The sequence below is a fragment of the Podarcis muralis genome, chromosome 2 (genome assembly GCF_964188315.1).
Source record: "Podarcis muralis chromosome 2, rPodMur119.hap1.1, whole genome shotgun sequence".
In the NCBI taxonomy this organism is placed as follows: Eukaryota; Metazoa; Chordata; class Lepidosauria; order Squamata; family Lacertidae; genus Podarcis; species Podarcis muralis.
The window spans coordinates 19,731,142-19,750,390 of NC_135656.1; the positions used below are offsets into that span (position 1 = coordinate 19,731,142).

Genomic DNA, 19,249 nt, shown 5'->3' on the forward strand with positions numbered 1-19,249 from the left:
CCCATGTTTGGATGATTGCTTGCTTGCTTGCTTTAGGAATGAATTGCAGTCCATGCACACAGTTTCTGTGCAAAGGTTTGCTCGGAAGTGTAAGGGGGCCAGGGGGGTTGCCAACTTGAATAAAATATTGTGTGGGGGGGGCCAAGTAAACCCCGCCACGCATAATCGATAACATGATAGGGCGCGCACATGCACGCCCACAATATTTGAATTGCAATGGCAATTAACGGGGGGGGGCACAGACCCCTTAAATATTTTAGGGGGGGTGGGCGAAGGGACCTCTGCACCGTAGGAGTTGGCTCCTATAAACAAGCCTTTATTCCCAGGGAGGGGTCCGTCATGATGGCGATCGAGTGCTGCATGTCCCGAAAACATCCACGCTGGACAAATGGAGGTTGCTGAAGGTGTGTGTGCAGTTCTTGTTGCTTGGTTGCTGTCCTAACAGGATGAGACAGGTTTACAGATGTTTCAGGTTACAGACTCCGCTAACCCAGAAATAGTACCTCGGGTTAAGAACTTTGCTTCAGGATGAGAACAGAAATCGTGCTCCAGTGGTGTGGCAGCAGCAGGAGGCCCCATTAGCTAAAGTGGTGCTTCAGGTTAAGAACAGTTTCAGGTTAAGAACGGACCTCCGGAACGAATTAAGTTTTTAACCCAAGGTACCACTGTATATAAAAGGGACGCAGGTGGCGCTGTGGGTTAAACCACAGAGCCTAGGACTTGCCGATCAGAAGGTCGGCGGTTCGAATCCCCACGACGGGGTGAGCTCCCGTTGCTCGGTCCCTGCTCCTGCCAACCTAGCAGTTCGAAAGCACGTCAAAGTGCAAGTAGATAAATAGGTACTGCTCCGGCGGGACGGTAAACAGCGTTTCCGTGCGCTGCTCTGGTTCACCAGAAGCGGTTTAATCATGCTGGCCACATGACCTGGAAGCTGTGCGTCGGCTCCCTTGGCCAATAAAGCGAGATGAGCGCCGCAACCCCAGAGTCGGTCACGACTGGACTTAATGGTCAGGGGTCCCTTTACCTTTACCTTACCACTGTATATGCATTAATCCGCCATCCATCAATGCCAAGTGATCAACGTAAGGAAAATCACATGATAGACATGAACCAGTTCTTGGCACAGGAGGAATGTGTGTGTTTGTATAAAGGGGCACATCATTGTTCTATTTGCTCACATCATGTATCTTGCTGGTGACTAATCGATCCCTCTAACAGCGAGCTCTGGTGCGGAGTGTTGGCAGGATGGGAACCAAGACAGGAGCACAAGAGAATGCCACAGGGACCTTGAGGTTTACAGATTTATTTTTTTAAGTGGGAATTGATCCCCTCTCACCAGCCCAGTGAAGACAGCCTGCTTACTGCCGCTTAGGAGGCAGGGAATTCTTGCAGTGGAGTTGTAGGAAAGGACAATCAGTTGGCCGCCTTGCACCCTTTGCAGTTTATAATACTCGCCAGTAGGGCTTCCCAAACTTGGGTCTCCAACTGCTGTTGAAGTGCAGACTGTTTGAGGACCGGGACATTTGCAGGGAAACCAAAATGCTTGTTTACAAAGCTATTGTACTGCCAACCTTACTGTATGCTTATGAAACGTGGACCACTTATGAATGCCATCTCCAGCTCCTCGAAAGATTCCATCAACGGTGTTTCCATCAATGTTGTTCCATCAACGATGTTTAAAAGTTTTTACACATCACCTGGGAAGACAGGCGAACTAATGCCAGTGTACTGGAAGAAGCAAAGATCACCAGTGTCGAAGCAATGGTTCTTCAACATCAACTTCGTTGAACTGGTCATGTTGTACAGATGTTTGATTATCGTCTTCCAAAGCAACTACACTATTCTGAACTTAAGAATAGAAAGCATAATGCTGGTGGTCAGCAAAAGAGGTTTAAAGACTCTCTCAGGGCAAATCTAAAAAAATGTAGTATAAACACCGACAACTGGGAAACACTGGCCTGCGAGCGCTCCAGTTGGAGAGCAGCCTTTACCAAAGAAGATGCTCAATGAAAGGGGAAAACGTGCTAAGAGGAAGGCATGCTTGGCAAACCCTCACCCTGATCAACTCCCGCCCGGAAACCTATGTCCCCACTGTGGAAGGACGTGTGGATCCAGAATTGGCCTCCACAGTCACTTACGGACTCACTGTTAAGACCGTGTTCATGGAAGACAATCTTACGGTACTTGGCTACAAGTGATTGCTAAAGAAGGACTACAGTTCTCACCATCCCTATATAGCAGGATCAGTGGTCAGGAATGATGGGACTTAATAGTTCAAAAACAGCTGGAGACCCGAAAATGGGAGACTGTGCTCTGGAGGATACGGCTGGTTTCTTGCCCTAAATTGGGAGCCCTCTTGCTAAGGCATGTGGGGAACCTTAGGCTCTCCAGATGTTGCAGGACTACAACTCCTATTGTCCCCAGCAGGCATGGTCAGTAGCCGGGGATGATGGGAGATGTAGTTCAGCAACAACTGGAGGGCCTAAGGTTCCCTGTCCCCTGTGCTAGGAAGTGAGGTTACACCACAACATTTTGTTCCAAGTCCCACTTGTTGGAATTGGATACCTTATGAATAAGACACCTGCCAAAATGGACAGGTGACACTCATGCCTAAAATAAATGCTGACGTCTATGAGTTTCCCGGCTCCTTTGCAACCTACACATGTGCGGAGAAAACAATGTAGGAGCATAGCTGTCAACTTCCCCCTTTTTTAAGGGAAATTCCCTTATTCCAAATAGGATTCCTCGCAAGAAAAGGGAAAAGCTGACAGCTATGTGTATGAGACGTTAGTTTAATTGGGAGTGGTGGAGAGAAGCACACGTCCCAGAAGCTTAGAGGCATTTTTAAAATTATGACCTGTCCTAGTGTTTGAACAACGGTGAACCCTGCCCAAAGGTAGGGTTGCCACAATTTCATGACTCAGCACATGGCAGCAAGTTTCGCGATGCTGTGCCAGCTCGTACTGTTTGTTGGCAAGTTCAGCTTGTGCTCTTGATAATTTCAGCTGGAGGTGATCCATGACATTGCAAACAGTAAACAGTAATATCACTTACATAATTTTTGCAGTATGCTAAATGCATAACCAAAGTGAGTCAAGTGCTCAGTATCCAGTCACACTCACAATGCCCCCCCCACCTGTGTAAGGTACACCTATGTGAAAGGCACATTTCTGAATTTTGTTTGGTGAGGCAGTTTGCTGCATGTAAAAGGTAAAAAGGTAAAGGACCCCTGGATGGTGAAGTCCAGTCAAAGGCGACTTTGGGGTTGCGACGTTCATCTCGCTTTCAGGCCGAGGGAGCCGGCGTTTGTCCACAGACAGTTTTCCGGGTCATGTGTCAGCATGACTAAACCGCTTCTGGCGCAATGGAAGCCAGAGCCCATGGAAACGCCGTTTACCTTCCCGCCACAGTGGTACCTATTTATCTACTCATACTGGCATGCTTTCGAACTGCTAGGTTGGCAGGAGCTGGGACAGAGCAACAGGAGCTCACCCCGTCATGGGGATTCGAACCGCCAACCTGACTGGCAAGCCCAAGAGACTCAGTGGTTTAGACCACAGTGCCACCTGCATCCTTTACCTTTACTGCATGTATAGCTTAGCTTGCTAAAAGCCAACCTTTCCCTCCGTGAATGAGGAATGAGGAAGCCCTTGCAGACCGTTTGTGAGCTTTTACACCCATCATGGGCAGCTAGGTTGCAGGAAGTATGTTTTGCATGCTTTCATAATACAATTGTATTACCTAATCTTGGAGAAGTTCTTTCCTCCCCCTTTTATTTCACCCATGGGAGAGACTCCCAACAAAATGCTGACCTCCCTATTGTTCGCTTTAATGGAGAGGGCAGGGAGCAGATCAAGTTCCTCCACTGAAATAGACTCCATAGCCCTATGAAAATACTTGGCTCTTAATGTAAACATCTCAGAACAAGCACCTGAACTATGGCACAAACTTTTCTTAAACCTCATTTCAGTTTTTGAAATCCTTTATTTTTTTTTAGAAAAAAACAACAACAGCCATTTGCATACACTATCTTCAGAAACAGAAGGACAGCATTTCACAGACTATTTACAGATGAGTAACTTCACAGCTTAGGGATTTCCATTTCCCGTGCCTGATTCGTTGCTATTCGGAGGGTCAACTATTAGTCTGGGTTCAATCAATGCATCCCAACTTTCAGTTATCTAAAGGGGAGAAAAATGCATGTAAGACTCAACATGAGCAGATCAGATACATGGCATTTCACCAGCATTAACCCTTTTAAATAAATTTAACGTGATTAAACTATTTTGTATAATAAAATCAATTTTAACACACGCTTGCCCAAGAGACAAATTGCTGAACAAGACCTATGTCTGATAGCTTCGAGGCTGAATCGGTTTCTCTCCCTGGCTGCATTCAGGCATCATGATAAACAGGGCAGGAATGAGTCTAAGCTGGCCTGAGGCTCCCTCCCACTTCCCATGGCGTGTGACCATCAGGAGATCATAAGCCTTCACTTCTTTTTTCAATCAACCTGTGGTTAAATCTCTATGACTTACTGAAACAAGCCAGCTTCGTGTACCTTGTTTGAAGTTGCCTCGTTTCAAGCAAACAATAATTCAGGAGGGGAAACAGATTGTCAGGTCTGAATGACACATAAAGCTGCAGGTCATTAAAAGCAGAAGCGAAAGCTTCCAATCTCATCCCTGTTGCCACGTTGGATAAGGCGTGCGTTAAACCCAAAGGTCACCTAGGCTTCTTCCTATCGCAATAATGTCAAAATGATTGCATGCTCTAAGTTAAAACAGTAGACAAAGTGCCAGCACTTTAGTATACTTGCATTGATTAAGCAGTATTTCGTTTGCACACAACATCTGAAACAATGCAGACTTCTATAAATATTAAGAATAGGGAACTAGACAGAGAATTTGTATTGGTACCAATTTATTTCTTGGTGTGATATTTAGTGTCTTAATCAACAGGAGAATCAGTGAAACCAATGGACTGGTTTCATTTGTTCCGCTTTGAGTATGAGGGTTGCATTCAACACAGCACTAATACAATTGTTCCGTAAGCGCAAGGATTTCTCCTTGTGCAACGTCATGTTTTCCCTTCTCCTCCCCTAAATATGTTGCAAGGGTTCCCCCAAATTTCCAGAGCAGATTTGCTGAGGGCACAGAAAAGTCTCCTTGCACTAGTGGTAAATTTTGCACTAAAATGACCAGTTAGTTGAACGCTGCCCCAAATTATTTGGATATTGCTCTTCAAACAAATAATAATAATAATAATAATAATAATAATAATAATAATAATAATAATTTTTATTTATACCCCACCCTCCCCGGCCAGAGCCGGGCTCAGGGCAGCTAACACCAGTAAAATTACAGTAAAAACATAATGGGGGGGGGGGACGGGGACCAATTTAAGATACAGGTTAAAATGCAATTTAAAATGCAGCCTCATTTTAAAAGTAGCCCATAGATCAAAACTATAAGGGGAGGGAAACATAAGGGTCAGACCGAGTCCAAACCAAAGGCCAGGCGGAACAGCTCTGTCTTGCAGGCCCTGCGGAAAGATGTCACAGGACCCTAGTCTGTTGTGACAGAGTGTTCCACCAACTTGGGGCTAGTACTAAAAAGGCCCTGGCCCTAGTTAAGACTAATCTAACCACCTTGCGACTTGGGACCTCCAAAATGTTGTTATTTGTGGGCCTTAAGGTCCTCCGCGGGGCATACCGGGAGAGGCGGTCCCGTAGGTACCTGGGTCCTAGGCCTCCTCTATAAGGAGAATACACTTCCAGTGTGGATGAAAACCCTCCAGCACAGAGAATTCCAGTAGGGCTCAACAGAGCTCTGTTCCCTCATGTCTCCCCCGAACACACCTTGGCACATACAAATGCTATATTACAGGCAGTTGGGGGACAGTCTGGGACACCTCTCCTCTCTCCTCTAGCCTGTCCTATAAGGCAAGTAACATGCAGTGCAAAGGGTTGAGAATCCTCCACACAAAGAAACATTGCAATTAAGTAGAGAATGGAATGTGCCCTACGAACATGGTAAGAAATAAAAAGCCATTGGAATAATTTTAAAGGAGGCTCCTGCAAATTAATTTCAAGGAAGTGCTACCCCCATACCTTCCTATCGTGAGATACAGCATATTCTATTCTTTCGGCTCCATCTGCAGATTGGTAAACCAGATCAAACTTCCCTGGCTCTTTTGAAACTTAAAAGAAGAAACAAAAACCACAACAAATACAATTAGAACATTCGTACAAAGGTTTGGAGGTACTTAGAATGTGACTGGAAGTTGCAAGGGTGGTTATGTAATTGGGGCTGCAATCCTGTAACCACTTTCCTGGGAGTAAGTCCCATTTAACACAGTGGGATTTATTTCTGCTGCATAAACAATCGCACTGTAACATGCAGTTAAAGCAGAATGGCGTACAATTAGTAAAGAAAAGTCAACTTTAAAAGAGAAGTTGCTGCCTTTATATGAGAAAATATACAGTGGTACGTCGCAAGACAAATGCCTCGCAAGACGGAAAACTCGCAAGACGAAAGGGTTTTTTGTTTTTTGAGCTGCTTCACAAGACGATTTTCCCTATGGGCTTGCTTCGCAAGACGGAAACGTCTTGCAAGTTTGTTTCCTTCTTCTTAACACCGTTAATACAGTTGCGACTTGACTTCGAGGAGCAACTCATAGAACGCGGTGTGGTAGCCTTTTTTGAGGTTTTTGAAGACTTTGGTGATTTTTGAAGCTTTTCCAAAACTTTCCCGACACCGTGCTTCGCAAGACGAAAAAAATCGCAAGACGACAAAACTCGCAGAACGAATTAATTTTGTCTTGCGAGGCACCACTGTACTGGGATGTAGCCAATATTAGTTGTGAGAGCAGAACCACTGAAATGAATGAACATGACTAACTTGGGTCATGGAACCATAGAACTGTAGAGTTGGAAGGGACCCTAAGGATCATCTAGTCCAACCCCACACAATGCAGGAATATGCAGCTGTATCCTATGGGGATCAAACCTCCAGCCTTGGCGTTATCAGAACCACACTCTAACCAACTGAGCTAGCCATTAATTTCTGTGGGTTTACTCCAAGTAGAACTTCCTTGAATACAATCCATAGTCACATTCAACTCCGAAGCTGCATATCTCTTACCTGATGAGAAAGAAAGAATTTCAAGTTCTAGCTGTTTGTTAGCAGGATTCCAACTGACAATTTTTCCTTCCTTGAAAAGGAAAAAAAAAAAAAGGAGGAAAAGCAGTGTTTATTCTAGATCACGAGCAAATGGACAAATGTCATCTGTCCCACATTTCAATCCTGTACAAATTGCAATAAGGTAAAGGTAAAGGGACCCCTGATCATTAGGTCCAGTCGTGGCTGACTCTGGGGTTGCAGCGCTCATCTCGCTTTATTAGCCGAGGGAGCCGGTGTACAGATTCTGGGTCATGTGGCCAGCATGACTAAACTGCTTCTGGCGAACCAGAGCAGTGCACGGAAACGCCGTTTACCTTCCCGCCAGAGTGGTACCTATTTATCTACTTGCATTTTGACGTGCTTTCGAACTGCTAGGTTGGCAGGAGCAGGCACCGAGCAACGGGAGCTCACCCCATTGCGGGGATTCGAACTGCCAATCTTCTTATCGGCAAGTCATAGGCTCTGTGGTTTAACCCACAGCGCCACCCGCGTCCCACAAATTGCAATAGATTGGCATAAATCATTAGAAGGAGCATCTCCACCCCCATCGTTCTGCCGGGACACTGAGGTCCAGTGCCGAGGGCCTCCTGGCGGTTCCCTCATTGCAAGAAGCAAAGCTACAGGGAACCAGGCAGAGGGCCTTCTCGGTAGTGGCGCCCGCCCTGTGGAACGCCCTCCCATCAGATGTCAAAGCGATAAGCAACTACCTGACATTCAGAAGACATCTTAAGGCAGCCCTGTTCAGGGAAGTTTTGTGTGTGTGACATTTTAGTGTAATTTTGGTCTCTGTGGAAGCCGCCCAGAGTGGCTGGGGAAACCCAGCCAGATGGGCGGGGTACAAAAAATAAATTATTATTATTATTATTATTATTATTATTATTATTATTATTATTATTATTATTTACACAAGTCAGTTCTGAATGTTCCGTCACACTCAAGGGCGACCCAGGATCAGAACTCACGGACAGGGCTAAAGATAACAGCAGGCTGGATTCTCAGTAGCAGGCTCAACAGAGATAGAGCAGCATTAGTCCATGCCTGATCTGCCTTTGTCTATCACATATACAGTGAATTAGTACCATTTGTTCCTATGGGGGGAAATAACCTTTGCACTTAAAAGACACTGCTTTAGGAAGGGCAAAACCTGATTTTTCTATTTTAACCTTGGGTGGTTTAACCTGCATAGGCAGGGATCCCCACACAGGAATGCAGTGTGTGTATGTGTGAATTAACAAGTTCACACTCAAGAATTGAATTGGAAGCCAGGATAAGCACAGGAGCAGCTTCAAATTCTGCTCTTATGGAACAAACTGCTCCCTGTCAAGAAAATGGAGTCATTCCAGAGCATTCCCCACCCCAACAGGTGCTGAGAACGCTCCTTTACTTTCTCCTAAGTAAGTGAATACCCCTCTGCACGGGCTTCTGGCTATACACCAGGGTTTCTCAAACTTGGGTCCCCAGCTGTTTTTGGACTACAACTCCCATCACGCTGAGCTAGCAGGACCAGTGGCCAGGGACAATGGAAATTGTAGTCCAAAAACAGCTGGAGACCTAAGTTTGGGAAACCCTGGTATGCACTATGAGACTGTATGGTACAATGGTTATAGATTGTTGGCCTATGATCTGGGAGACCAGGGCTTGAATGTCCACTAAGCCATGGAGCTCCCTGGGTGACCTTGGGACAGTCACCGTCTTCCAGACTATCCTACCTCTCAAGGTTGTTGTGAGGATAAAATGGGGAGGGGAGAATCATCCGTGTTGCCTTGAGCTCCACGGAGTAACAGGTGATATAAAAATGAAACAAATAATCTGGATTCTTTCCTGCATACTGATGAATTCTTAGAGAATGTATACAGACAAAGTTTGTGGAATGTTCATTTCTTTCATTAAGCCACACAAAACAGAAGCTCATTCGGGAGATGAAGGCTCCCCTACTGGCAAAAAGTTAGCAGTGCATGTTTCTCTCTTTCCCTTTGCTCCTGGGCATTAAACGTATGATACTATGTAGTGGATTTTCTTGGGATTGTTCCCTTCCACTCTATGATTCTAAGAGCTTGGTGAATCCAAATTTGAACTATGCAACCTTCTGATGTGTCTCGTGTTCTTAACCGTTATTAGAATAAGCAATGAGAAATGGAAATATTAAAAGGCCAAGATGCAATCTAGCTAAAAAAAAACAACCAACCATCAAAATACAAAGGGAAGCTTTTAATGTTTAATAGGTTATTGTATTTTAGTGTTCTGTTGGAAGCCGCCCAGAGTGGCTGGGGAAACCCAGCCAGATGGGCGGGGTATTATTATTATTATTATTATTATTATTATTATTATTATTACAATGAAAGGTAGTCAGTCTCAATACCTTATAATCAGATACTTCAGGAGTGTAATTTTCAGTTAGCTCCAAAAGCTGTTAAAAGAAAATCAAACAGAAAGCATGAGACAAGATGGTAATCCTTTTCCTTTTCTGGAAAAGCAACACAATTCCAACAAAAGAAGAATGGTTATTAAAATTAAGTGAGTATCTCAAACTAGTAAAACTAATAGAATTAGTAAGAAACCAACCAAGTGGAAAAATCAGAATGGGATGTCTTTGCAAATTATATGAGAAAAACAGGTTCCCATAAATTATGATTGGCTTAGCCTAGATTAAAAACTCCACAGGTAAACAAATTGTCTCTCCAAAATGTGTAAAATGATTATAGACAACCAAGATATGAGATTATAGGAACCATATAGTGGTCAAAGGAAGTCAATCTTTTATTTCATTTCATTTCATTTCTTTGATGTATTCTTTATTTCTTCTTTACTTTTTCTATTTCAAGTTCTGTATTTTTGGTATTTTTTGACATTTTGGTATTTTTATTTCATAATGTATTTTCTTTTGTATGTATGTAATATGTATAAAGCAATAAAAAAGCAACAAAAATAAACTGGTAATCCCAAGTGATGACGTCGTCCAAATAAGGCTGCAATCCGAACTCCACTTACCTGGGAATAAGACCCAATGAATGCAAAAGGATTTACTTCTGAGGAGACATGGTTAGGATTGCACTGTAAGTCCCTATAGCTACTCTGTCTTACAAAAATGGTCAGTAACCAAAGATCTTAGCAGTCAGCTCCAGCCATGCTCCCTTTGGTCTTTGCTAACACCAAGGGATGTGCAACCAAAGTAACACTGATAAATGATCAGTGTTCGATGTTTTAATTTGCTGGAAACTGCCCAGAGTGGCTAGGGTAACCCAGTCCAATGGGCAGCATATAAATAATATATTTTTTTATCATCGTCGTCATCACAGGAAATGTGAGAGAACAATATAAATCTAAATTGGGTTTTTTCGGGAGGGGGGGACCACACACACATTGATGCATTAATTTATCTAAACTGAGGAAGGGGGCACCTCAGCTGATCTACTGTCCCCTTTATAAAGATCTGAGGAATGAGACCATTACCTGACTCTTACTTACCATCCCAGGCCACCCATCTGTGGCCACATTGTTCTTTCTTTTATCAGATCAAAACGATCAGACAACAGCAAAGGTTGCTAGGTTTATCGAGGGTGCAATGACATTAAGGGCCACTATCTGAACGATAATCTTGGTCATTTGATTGCCCTTTTTACCCATTGTTGTACAGTGGTGCCTCGGGTTAAGGACTTAATTCGTTCCGGAGGTCTGTTCTTAACCTGAAACTGTTCTTAACCTGAAGCACCACTTTAGCTAATGGGGCCTCCTGCTGCTGCCTCGCCGCCGGAGCATGGTTTCTGTTCTTACCTTGAAGCAAAGTTGTTAACCCGAGGTAATATTTCTGGGTTAGCGGAGTATGTAACCTGAAGCGTATGTAACCTGAGGTACCACTGTATATATTGCTTGTTTTATGTTGCTATGGCCATTGACTAATGCGAATAAAGTTTATCTATCTATCAGCTGATCTAGATGTCAGAATAATAGGAACTCTGGTCCCTGTTCGCAAGTAATCAAGTCCCAGGTTCAGTCCCTAGCATTTAAAAGTTGCAAAGCTGGAGAAGCTTCTTCCTCAAGTCTAGAACTGTGGACAATAACCAGAGCAAATAGCAGCAGGCTGGGCGGACATGTTGCCTGACTCCACATAAGACAGCTCTGATTTGTTTCCACTTAGGCTGTGCCTGTTCATACATGATGATGAGGTCTCCACCTGACTCTCCTTCTGTAGTAACATCTCTGATAGAGTAGCTGCCTTACTGGTCCCCGCAGGAACCACCTACTGATGCACCTATTGAGTGGCTGCCAAGACCATATAACACCGGTCCTGAAGACCTACATTGGCTCCCAGTATGTTTCTGAGCACAATTCAAAGTGTTGCTGCTGACCTTTAAAGCCCTAAACGGCCTCGGCCCAGTTTATCTGAAGGATTTGTATCCCTAAGAATCCTAAATTCTTAGGATTTGTATTTTCAGTTTAAATACACATTTTTAATTTAAGTAATTTACCTGAGTATTTGTGCAGTCTTCTCGGACTTCTGTTTGCAGTTCTTATTATGTATTGCACTCCTTTTTTCCAGCAAGGTTAACAGAGTGCAAGAAACAATTTAATCCACTCAAGTATATATGCAAACAGGCAAGAATATGACCTTTCAAGAATCAAAGCAACCTAAAACAGATGCTTGAGGAGTTAATGACTTCATGCCAGAACTACGTTAACACTACAAGTGTGTATTTTTAAGTATATCTCACCGAACAGAATGTGCTAACACACCCATCATATGTCTTGACTCCAGCCCTCAAATTCCTGCCAATGTTACTAGTGTCTTCCCTCCATACAGCTTGCAAGATGATTGAAGAGCAGGATAAAAATTATCTAAGCAAGAAGCGAGGATCAAAAATGTTTTGAGATTTCATACCTTAAAGGCAATTTTCTCTCCTACTTGTGGAGGAGCAGCTAACAGAGGCAATATGCTGTAGTCCTTCTTGGGAGCTTCTGGTGGATTCTGTGAAACAACGATTAAATACATTATCATCCACAATCAAACCCAGTAAATAGCATTAATGTGATATAGAGGGCAAAAGACGGCAGGGGAAAATTGCAGGAAAAGCCAGAGACAATGAGAGAACTTCCACATGCAGATGCACTCTACCTGGGTTCTAGATATTGGAACAACCAGGGATGGAAAGCCACTACCTTCATGTCCTGCTCGTCAGGTTTCAAAGGTATCTATATTTCCTCTGCAGGCGACAAAATGTGAAACCCACTGCTGCTGTTCCAATTGCTGGAAGTCTTCTGAGGCCGTGGAAGTGTCTGCTAACACCTGGGAAATGTTTTCTTTCTCTATAACCTTCAGGTCTTAAGATCATCAGAGGGGAAGCCACTGCCCTCAGAAGTTTTGGGGGGAGATCTGGGAGAGGGCAATATCTGTGGCAGCCCCCAAATTGTGGAATTCCCTTCCCACGGTTGATTTTCATCATATGCTAAAGACACACCTTTTCATCTTGGTTTTTGACACCCAAGGCACACGTTTAGGTCCACTCTATTTTTCTGATTTTAAATTGCTTTACCAGGGACCTTATGGTGAAGGGTAGTTAAGAAATAATAATAATAATAATAATTTTATTTCCTTTTTTCCAATTCCCCCTTCCCCCAGCACCTCCTTCCATGCTGCCCTGAAGAGTACCTCAACTCCCTGGAACAGATTTCCAGGGGACTACAGTAGAAAATCAGCAAAAAACCATCTCCCATTCTCTTAAGCTAAACCCTCTCTGCAAGCAGAACGGCAGCACTGGATTTCTTCACCCACAATGCTCAATTTGTGGGCTATTATTTTGTACGTAATTTAGGGTGTAGGCAGGGTCACCACGATCACACTAATAGTTACACGCTTTGCTTTACATCAGTTGTTTCTTTTAATTTTGTGAGTTATCCAACAGTGTTCCATCGAGAAGTATACAGTGGTACCTCGGGTTAAGTACTTAATTCGTTCCGGAGGTCTGTTCTTAACCTGAAACTGTTCTTAACCTGAAGCATCACTTTAGCTAATGGGGCCTCCTGCTGCTGCCACGCCGCAAGAGCACGATTTCTGTTTTTATCCTGAAGCAAAGTTCTTAACCTGAAGCACTATTTCTGGGTTAGTGGAGTCTGTAACCTGAAGCGTATGTAACCCGAGGTACCACTGTATCATGTGTCACGGAGACAAAAGCAGGCCGTCGCCAGCAGACTCACCTGTATAATAACTGAAGAGTTTGTTGCTACTTCGTGCAACTGTTGCTGCTTTTGCTGCTCACCGTTGTAATTGTGGAAGAAGTTAGGATTCTCTCCCCTTCCTCTTCCCCGGCCCCTCATCATCCCACGACATCCACGGACCCTAGGCCCTCTCCAAAAGGGGTTTTCTCCTCTGCCACGACCCCGCCTGCTGTCGCTGGGACTTATTTCTGGTCCACAAGTGACAGCTGGCAGCTGTTTCCCGCCATTCCCTCCCAACGTCTGACTGACTGCAGAATTTGTCTTGGGTTTCTGAGCAGTGCAAGCCTCCGAGTCTGAGCTATCAGATTCTGAAGAGGAGCTTTTAGGTTTGCTCCTTGAAGCTGGGCCTCCCGCAGTTCCTTGGCTATTATATGGCAGCTTACTTTTCAAGTTATTGCTCTTCTGTTCCTCCAGCTCTCCTGAAGTAGAATCTGAATCTGAACTTGAGGACGGACTCTTGGCTTTTTTACTACATGCTGCCTTAGGAGGATTGCTGCCTTTAGCTGCAACTTTACCAGCCGATTTCACAGAAGAAGCCAGTTGTGGTTTGTTTACGTGCCATGATGCCACCTTGGTTTGATGCGAGTGTTTTCGTTTTGCATCTGCTATATTGTGGTCACTCTCGCTTGACGAAGTGGAAGAGTCGCTTGAGGTTTCACGTTTCTTTGTGCCGGACTGTCCTACTGGGGTTTTCGCTGCACTTTTTTGGCCGGGGCTCAAAGAAAAAGTCTTGTTGGTCTTTTGTGAAGTGTTATTTATTTCTATGGCTTTTTCTTTTCTCCTTTTCTTTTTATCTCTATCTGCCCCCTGCTCTTTTTCCCGGTCAACTTTTTTTTTAAGCTTCTTGGAATGGCAAGTACTATCATCGCTCTCGCTGTCTGTGGCAGAGGATCTTCCGACTGCGTTTTTCCTTTTCTTAAGGGCCTTTGGGTCCTGAATGTTTGCAGCGCTCTCTTCCTGACAAGAAAGACGCTCACAGTTCCATTTGCCCTTCTTTCTTTTCCTGTGACCTTCATCTTCGCTGTCAGAATCTTTCACTTCCAACTTCTGCTGGCGTCGTTTCCTTCGTTTTTTTGATTGGTTACTAAAACCGTTGGCAATTTTATCATTGTCTTCTTCCTCGATAACTTCCTCCAATTTGACTCTGTCGGGATATCATGCAAGAGAAAGTTCTGTTATGATCATGGCATCATTTATACATTGTTAACTCTAAAAACATCCATTCGTGTCAAACTTTAATCCTACACTGGCAAAGAAATCTTAGGGATTTCAGTTGAACAACCTGTTTGCAGTGTGTGTTTCATGTTCCTTTTCAACCAAGCCTTTGGTCGATCGGTTTGGCATCCTATACCCTTTTAAAATGTGGCTCTTTTCTGAGGTTTTTTAAATTGGGTTGCTCTTTTTATTCTGATTATATATGTTGTGATCTTTTCTGTGAACTGCCCTGAGACCTCCAGGGATTGGTGGTATAGAAACTCAATAAATAATAACTTTTAGCTAGCAACAGTATGCATAGTGCAGGCATGGCCAAACGTGGCCCTCCAGATGTCTGGGGACTACAATTCCCATCATCCCTGACCACTGGTCCTGTTAGCTTAAGGTTACCAGATTTTTTTCAATGAATCCAGGGGCACTTTTCAACTTCAATGGATTTTGTATGGGGACTGATTTGTAGAAACGGGGGCTGTCCCCAGGAAATGTGGACAACTGGTAACCTTATGTTAGCTAGGGATGATGGGAGTTGTAGTCCCAAAACCTCTGGAGGGCCAAGTTTAGCTATGCCTGGCATAGTGCGTATGTGTAAAAGATATCTGTAACCTGGAGTTCATACCTTGGAATGTATTTTGCCTCTACCGTTCCTTTTTAACCAGGCCTTTGGTTGATCTGTTTGACATTCTATACTCTTTTAAATTGTGGCTCTTTTAAATTGTGGGGGTGGGGTTGACATTGGGTTGCTCTTTTTATTCTGATTACAGTGGTACCTCGGGTGAAGTACTTAATTTGTTCCGGAGGTCCGTTCTTAACCTGAAACTTTTCTTAACCTGAAGCACCACTTTAGCTAATGGGGCTTCCTGCTGCTGCCGCACCGCCGGAGCACCATTTCTGTTCTCATCCTGAAGCAAAGTTCTCAACCTGAGGTACTATTTCTGGGTTAGCGGAGTGTGTAACCTGAAGCGTGTGTAACCCGAGGTACCACTGTATATATGTTATGATCTTTTCTGCGAACCACCCTGATACCTCCGGGTATAGAGCGGTCTACAAACTCAAACAATAAAACAATAATAATAATACCTTCTGAGCTCCAGGTTGGTGGGGGGGGGGGGAGTCCTACCACCCACCCCCAATTGTCTCGTCCTGTATTTTGCCAGAACAAAGGGGCGGGGAACACCCCCCCCCCCCAGCAGTTCTCAACCTGTGGGTCCCCAGAGGTTGTTGGACTACAACTCCCATCATCCCTGAGCTCTGGCCTTGCTAGCTAAGGGTGATGGGAGTTGTAGTCCAACAACAACTGGGGACCCACAGGTTGAGAAAGGCTGCCCCTAAACATAAGCCACCTGCTGGCTCGTTCAAAGTGGGGCGGGTTGGGGGCGCGAGGGCGACTCTCACTCCCACCCCCGACCCCCACCCCCGACCCAGCCCTCTTTCTTTCCCACCCCCCGAGCGCCCCTCTCAGCCCCACCGGAGAGAGTCGTTGTCCCTCACGATCCTGGCGCTCTCGGTGGGCGGCAGCAGCGCCCCGTCGAGGAAGAGGCTGAGCTTGGCGCGGCGGCTGAAGCCGAACTTGTCCCGGACGAGGCTGCTCAGGTCGGTGACGAGGCGCACCTGGCGGGGCTCCAGGAGCAGCCAGCACAGCCCGCAGGCCGGCGTCCCCGGCGGAGGGTAGTCGAAGAGCAGCCGGAGGCGCACGGGGGCCTCGCCGCCACCGCCGCCGGTGGCCGCCGCCATCTTGGTGAGGGCGGGAGAGGAAGGTCGGGGAAAGGGAGATGGGAGGAGCCTCCGCTACGGCGCCCCGCGAGGGACGAAAAGGGGAAAAGCTTTATTGATTTTAAAAGTTGCAAGCAGCATGCGTCTTGTTAAGTGAATAAATAATAAGAATCACAATCTTTCACATGTATGCGTGTGAGAGAAAGAGATGGACATTTTAAAAAAATTAAGATTTCTCCCAGCACTTTATGTTTCCATGGACATTTTTTTCCATTTCCTAAGTGCATTAGCAAACAAACAAAAAGGGAGGACTGGATATCAATTGCAAATGCAATCTTAGGAAAGATCGATGGGACGCTGGGCAATCGGGAAGGGGCAAGGTGGATCATGACAACGTAAAACCCGGCGACCGTGCAATCGACGCTGTGCTTGTTTTCCAACTTATATACTCGCTTCGAACTTGCAGCCGCTCCAAATCCTCGAAAAATTCCATCGACGGTGTCTCCGAAAAAACTGGCATATCAATTGGGAAGGCAGGGGAATTATTATTCTTATTCATATTTATACCCCGCCCATCAGGCTGGGTTTCCCCAGCCACTCTGGGCGGCTCTCAACAGAATATTAAAAACACAATAAAATATCAAACATTAAAAACTTCCCTAAACAGGGCTGCCATCAGATGTCTTTTAAAAGTCAGATAGTTGTTTATTCCCTTCACATCTGGTGGGAAGGTTTAAAGACTCTCTCAAGGCAAACCTGATTATCGTCTTCCAAAGCAACTACTCTATTCCGAACTTAAAAATGGAAAATGCTGGTGGACAACAAAAGAGGTTTAAAGACTCTCAAGGCAAATCTTTAAAAATGTAGTATAAACACTGACAACTGGGAAACACTGGCCTGAGAACACTCCCACTGGAGAACAGCCTTTTACCAAAGGTGTCGTGGACTTTGAAGACTCTCGAACTCAGGACGAAAGGGAGAAACGTGCTAAGAGGAAGGCACGCTTGGCAAAACCTCACCATGATCAACTCCCACCCGGAAACCTATGTCCCCACTGTGGAAGGACATGTGGGTCCAGAATTGGACTCACTGTTAAGACCGTGTTCATGGAAGACACTCTTACTTGGCTACGAGTGATCACCAAAGAGAAATAAGCTTGTTTAGGAAGCAAAACGTTCATTTAGGGATTTTTCCTTAAAAGACAAACAAAAAAACCACAACCCTACAAGACAGATGTTGCATTGTGTTGTGTTTGCCATCATCTTTCCTGAAAAGGAGTGCAAGGAGTCCAAGCTGAAGTTCACCTTTGTCCTTGAAATGCAGAATGCGCGCCTGAATATTCACTGCGACTTTTGCTCCGATGTTTCTGGGTGCATATCCCATTATGTTGTATTTGCCTTTGAAAATGGGTTGAGGGGCAGGAGCTGGTTGTCCAACCTAAAACATAGAACGGTACCCTGAATGTGTATACCAATTTTCACCCCAATAGCTCAGGGTTTCATGGCTTTGCCACATGAGAAACCAGCTTATAAATGGAATGCTAAATGGAAGAGTAAACTGAAGGCCTCGTTTTGCTCATCCAATAAAACCAATTAGTTGCAGCGTTCATGACTCAAAACTAGGAAGCACCAAAGTTCTCCGTAACTGGTTGCAGCTAAGGTAGTACTTCTCAGGAATATGAAATGGAAAGCAACCCAGAGCAGCAAGCATTATAAGAGTAGCAGCAGACCCTTCACGGTTCAAGTGAAGTTCGTCTGTTTGCATAATTTATGCAGTTTGCAGGAGAAAATAATCACATTATTCTCCATCCAGGCTTGAAGATTGTCTCCTGGTTTCTCTGGAAAGTGGCTGAAACAGCTGGATTGTGCTTTATGTGTGTTGTTGTTGTTGTTGTGTTGGTCCGGGACAGAGAAGCAGCGTTGTAGGTTTTCCATTGTAAGGATGCAATCCAGATCCTTTTGGAATTAACCAAAGAGGTCTCCCAGTGCTTTTAAATAGTTTTGCTTTCCATGCCAAGTTTTACTGGAACAACTTTGCAAAGTAACTGCTGCTGTTCACTCAGAGCACATGGGCCAAGTAAAAATAAAATACTACTAATAACAATAATTTCTTCTAAAGGATTTATGGCAATGCCTTTGGTTGTCAGCTGACCGGGGGCGGGAGAGAAACCCTGGTTAATTCCTGCATGTTTAACAACCCCATTGCAAACAGAAATTAACAGGTTAAGCACAGCCTTTTTTTTCAAATGTCGGCGCACACCAAGCTGCTGTTAAAGGCACAGGCAAGTTAAAATGTGCAAACCCTAAGAATTAATGGAGTTAAACTGATGGCTTCTCATAATGCTAGTGTCGGCATGCCAAGGCCAGCATCTATGCAAGAAAGTGTTCATGCTGCCAGGGTGCCAAACCACATTTATAACACTCTCGCAAAATAGAATCATAGAATTGTAGAGTTGAATGAGGATCATCTTCTAGCCCAACCACCTGCAATGCAGGAATATGCAGCTTTCCCATACGGGGATCAAACCTGCAACCTTGGCATTATCAGCACCATGCTCTAACCAACTCAGCTATCCAGGCTGGGTCAGCAATGGCCCGAACTATTTCAGATTCAAACACTGAATGGTTCTTGAGGATCAAAACAGAGAGCAAAGGTTGGTGGACTTGTAAAAGGGCAAAAGAGTATTGGGAAATAATTTATAATGAATTGAAAAAAATGTTTAAAAGTACTTTCCCAAAAAACCCAGAGTCCTTTTAGTTGGGGATAATCCAGATGGAAATTCCCAGGGGTCAAAAAAGACTGTTTATGTATGCTACTACTGCGGCCCGTGTTTTGTTAGCCCAAAAATGGGAAACGAGCGAGGTCTCAACTAAAGAAGAATGTCAACTTAAACTGAAGGAATATGCACAGCTTGCAGACTTAACATAAAG

At 44.5% G+C, this 19,249-nt stretch overlaps 1 protein-coding gene across 1 annotated transcript; it reads right to left on the minus strand.

Annotated features, from left to right (window-relative positions):
* Positions 1–3,964: 3,964 nt before the first annotated feature.
* Positions 3,965–16,368, minus strand: COIL (coilin). The gene is made up of 7 exons (XM_077923966.1): positions 16,075–16,368; positions 13,374–14,538; positions 12,061–12,147; positions 9,544–9,591; positions 7,146–7,215; positions 6,113–6,201; positions 3,965–4,181 (listed from the first exon to the last, which is right to left on the minus strand). Exons 1-7 carry the CDS (start codon positions 16,338–16,340, stop codon positions 4,089–4,091), a joined length of 1,818 nt encoding a protein of 605 aa, XP_077780092.1. The 5' UTR covers positions 16,341–16,368; the 3' UTR covers positions 3,965–4,088.
* Positions 16,369–19,249: the final 2,881 nt, after the last annotated feature.